The 3,850-nt window shown below is 46.1% G+C and overlaps 1 protein-coding gene across 1 annotated transcript; it reads left to right on the top strand.

Moving 5' to 3' along the window:
- The first annotated feature begins 2,203 nt into the window (after positions 1-2,203).
- LOC139736009 (histamine H2 receptor-like) lies at positions 2,204-3,436 on the top strand. The gene has a single exon (XM_071646756.1). The coding sequence runs from the start codon at positions 2,204-2,206 to the stop codon at positions 3,434-3,436; it is 1,233 nt and encodes a 410-aa protein (XP_071502857.1).
- The last annotated feature ends 414 nt before the right edge of the window (positions 3,437-3,850 follow it).

Raw genomic sequence — 3,850 nt, 5'->3', positions numbered from 1 at the left:
ATCCCGCCACCGTTCGCTGATGGGATCATGTTCAATCACGATGACCAAGCGAGCCCGACTCTCCTTTTAATCACAGGTAGACATTGTCAATTCCTCTTAAAGAAGAAAATAAAGAAATGGAATAGCATCGAATTCATCATGACATACATTTCTCCGGGAAAGGTCATCCTCCCCATTGTAAGTGGCCGAACTGTGGTGTGAGGAGGAGAGGGAAGCACAAGCCGGCATTAGGGCAAGTCAAAGACAATAATGCGACTCGCAGGCAAGAGCCTCGATCGAAGTTAATCAAATCTAGAATGGTAAAATTCTATTATGAAATGACATTCCGTCTCGTCTCATTGTTTCTACCCCACGATTCTCACTTACTCTCTTTCTCTATCTCTCCCTCCCTCCCGCTCTCTTTCTTTTTCACTCTCTCTATCTCCATTTCCCGCATTTCCATCTGCTTTTAGATGAGCTCGATGTGAAGTTTCGCCGAGATGAGGTGCTGATTTCTGAGTACCCATCACACTGGTCGGTATCCCGGCTTCCCTTGCGAGTAAGTGGGGGTAGTTCGCAAGCCTTTCCGTGCTTCCCCTGCAGCCTCGGATTATCGGATAGAAGTGGAAACTCGCAAATCATCTTTAGGACACGACGAAGCGGATTTCTTCGCCTCCACAGGGTCGTGACAAACCGCGGGCATATGCAGTATAGAGGCATCGCAACAAATGTCGTGTAAGCATCAATCAAAATTCTCTTTCTTGGTTGCACCTTCTGCACCTTAGGTTATCTAAACTGCACAATCCCAACAAATCTGAAAGTTTATGTATACTAAACATTTCACAGGAAATGAATGAGAAGGTCATAAAGGACAACACTTTCCTCATGTACCCGTTAGCAACGGGATCTTCTCGGATTCTGCGTTACGTTTAAGCGTCTCTTTGGAAACGGTTTATTCACCTTTATTTCTGGTCATCCTTAAAAAAGAAAAAAAAAACACGTGATTTGACACGTGGGTGCACTATTGGCAGGGGACGAGGAGGGAGACAGAGGAGAAGACCCCCAGGGATATTTGTCCAAATCTTGTAACAGAATAATCACCAGGAGTAAGTGATCTACACCCTTCGGCAACTCTGGTGTACTTCTTCATTTTCTGAGCTGGTGATTTTGTCCTCGTTAACTGGCGTAGAGTAGAAGTCCGAATTCTAACACCTACGTTGAAAACTCTCAATTTTATTTTCTGTTTCTCTCTCATTCTCTTTCTCCTTGTCACTCATTTACATGTCGGCAGAGAGTCGGGCAGTGACGCGGAAGTTCTGGAGAGAGGAATTATTCGTAAGTCCACGGCAACGCAATGAGGCAACCTGTTAGACGAAGCAGAAAATCGGGCGTACGGACAACCCTCTGCATCTTATTAAATGCGATAGAGCACACACGCAACCCTTGTTGGTGTTGTCGGTAAAACGAGAATGCAGCGTCAGTGCGTGTAATTAGCATATTTCTTGAAGAGACCGGGAGAAGGGGGAACAAACCTCCAACCATTACACCTGACCATTCACCTTGGGATGCGCGATTGCGTTTGTAAACGAGGGTCATCGAGGGAACACGCCAATCGAGGAACCCGTACTCCAATCATGGGAATTGGCGTGGAAGACGAATAAGTTGCCTCATCACTTGCGCGCATCCATCAACGCTGGTCCGTCCGAAGAAAAAAATAAGAAGCCACAAAGTTGTCTCTATCCAAAACAAGGGCAACTTCTGATCTGCAAGTCCTCCAGCGACATTCCGTCACCTGATGCCGATATCGCTGATGAACCGTTTGCGTACAAAATAGGAGAAGTCATTTCCTAAATGCTTGGTGGAAATGACGTAGTGCTCCAGCATGGTTTCAAATAGTGTAACGAAATCCCGCTAATTCGTGATGAATGATAGTCACATGGTTAACTTTTAATTAAGTAAGATTTTTCTCCTTTTTTTTGGCTAAAAGGCAGCACATTGACGTCACAATATGTCCATTGGCGTTTCTCCTTCCACGTAAATGCCCAAGGTGCCTCTAGTTTGTTTCACAAATATGTTGGATGAATCAAATTTTGCCCATCCGTCTTAATCGAGGCAACAATAAACCCACGACAAAGTCGTCTCGGCCCGGTCAAATTTGAAAAGAGTGTTCAATTATAGTGACTAGAGCTTCTTAAAGTTGTTTTCATGCGCTCGATAGACGACCATGGATATCATGATTTGGAACACTACAGTGATTCACTTCGATAATATCACCTACACGACGACCCCTCCTTCGACGTCCGGCTATTCGACAGGGATTCTATTCCTAATCGGAGCCGTTCTCATCTTACTCATAATCACGACCATCTTCGGGAATATTTTGGTTATACTCTCGCCGATTGTCAATCGGAAGCTGCGGAGTGTGACGCACATGTTTATCGTGTCGCTTGCTGTGGCCGATCTCCTCCTAGCACTCCTCGTCCTTCCCTTCAGCGGCCTGATGGAGGTTCGGAACCAATACTGGGATCTAGGCGCCGTATTTTGTAATCTCTATGTGTCTTTTGACGTCCAGCTTTGTACCGCTTCCATTCTTCACTTGTTCGCGATCAGCATCGACAGATATATCGCAATCAGCGACCCAATGAATTATCGGAAGCGTCTGGACAAGCGGAGAGCGATTGTTGCCATAACGATACTCTGGGCAGTCTCGATATCGATTTCTTTTCTTCCCGTCAATCTTGGTTGGAACACAGATTCGGGGAAGATCCAAAACTTCGAGGAACCGCATCGCTGTTACTTGCACGCAAATTACTTTTTCGCCCTGTTAGATGGGCTCCTATTATTCTACCTACCTCTAACGGTGATGTGCTGTCTGTATTTTCGAATTCTGAATATTGCGCGCAACCAGGCACGGAAGATCAATTCGCAGACAGCACACGTGTCAGCGCAAATCAACGGCACGACCAAGTCATCTTCGAGAGAAGCGTTAAAACTCCCCAAAGCGCGTGCCGGAGTAGACGAACATCGTGCCACGAAAATGCTCGGCGTGATCATGGGCAGTTTTATTGTCTGCTGGGTCCCATACTTCACCATTTTCACATTCACGCCTCTCTGTAAATGCGAAGTCCCGCAGGCTGTACTGTCCGTTGCACTTTGGTTGGGCTACGTGAACAGCACCCTGAACCCAATTTTGTACGCGGCGCTCAACCGAGAATTCAGAAAGTCGTTTCGGAAGCTCCTGCGGTTGCGCCATTTGCAAAGACGTCACGAGAATACGTACATATCTCACCTGGAACTAGCAGCGCCGCATCACCCCGGCGGTCGACAGAAACGCGGCAGCGGGTCCAGGGAGCGAGATAGGGCGGGCAACGGTCACCTCAACAATCCCGAAGCCAGGAAAGGGTCGCGTGATAGTCGGCTCAGTGCCGTGTGTTTAGACGGTGGTGACGGGCAATAATTCACATAACGATTGGATCGAGAATGTACATTTTTCTTTGTGATACACACATGGTCCATACATTGAGCACAAGACGGTCACGATGCAGGCTGTTTGTTACAACCCAACTGAGATATCATATCAATGTGTGTTTGGTACACGCTTGCCAACAGGTGTAAACAACCAAATCCCCCAACAATTGACTTCTTTTTTTTTTTGTTGGTATAGGATTTTCGTTGTTGCGTTCTCGGAATACGAATTTAAGTTAGCTGCCTGATGAGTTCACATGTGTATGAAAGTCTTCAGGTATTTTAAGATGAAAACAAAACGGCACAGTCGTAGGACAATTAGAGTTGTTTAGTCGTTTGATGAAAATGCAAATTGATGCAGATAATGCTACTTTTTTTTCAATGCCTGACAAGCCTTGATTCGAAA

The sequence above is a fragment of the Diadema antillarum genome, unplaced genomic scaffold (genome assembly GCF_040938485.1).
Source record: "Diadema antillarum isolate AM-2024a unplaced genomic scaffold, OU_Dant_1.0 seq00000618_RagTag, whole genome shotgun sequence".
NCBI classification, from domain to species: domain Eukaryota; kingdom Metazoa; phylum Echinodermata; class Echinoidea; order Diadematoida; family Diadematidae; genus Diadema; species Diadema antillarum.
The sequence above is the reverse complement of the archived record's forward strand: the minus strand, read 5'-3'. Positions and strand labels throughout refer to the sequence as shown.

What these genes read in the sequence shown, in the direction of transcription:
- LOC139736009 (XM_071646756.1), top strand. Translation starts at nt 2,204, where the DNA reads ATGGATATCATGATTTGGAACACTACAGTGATTCACTTCGATAATATC.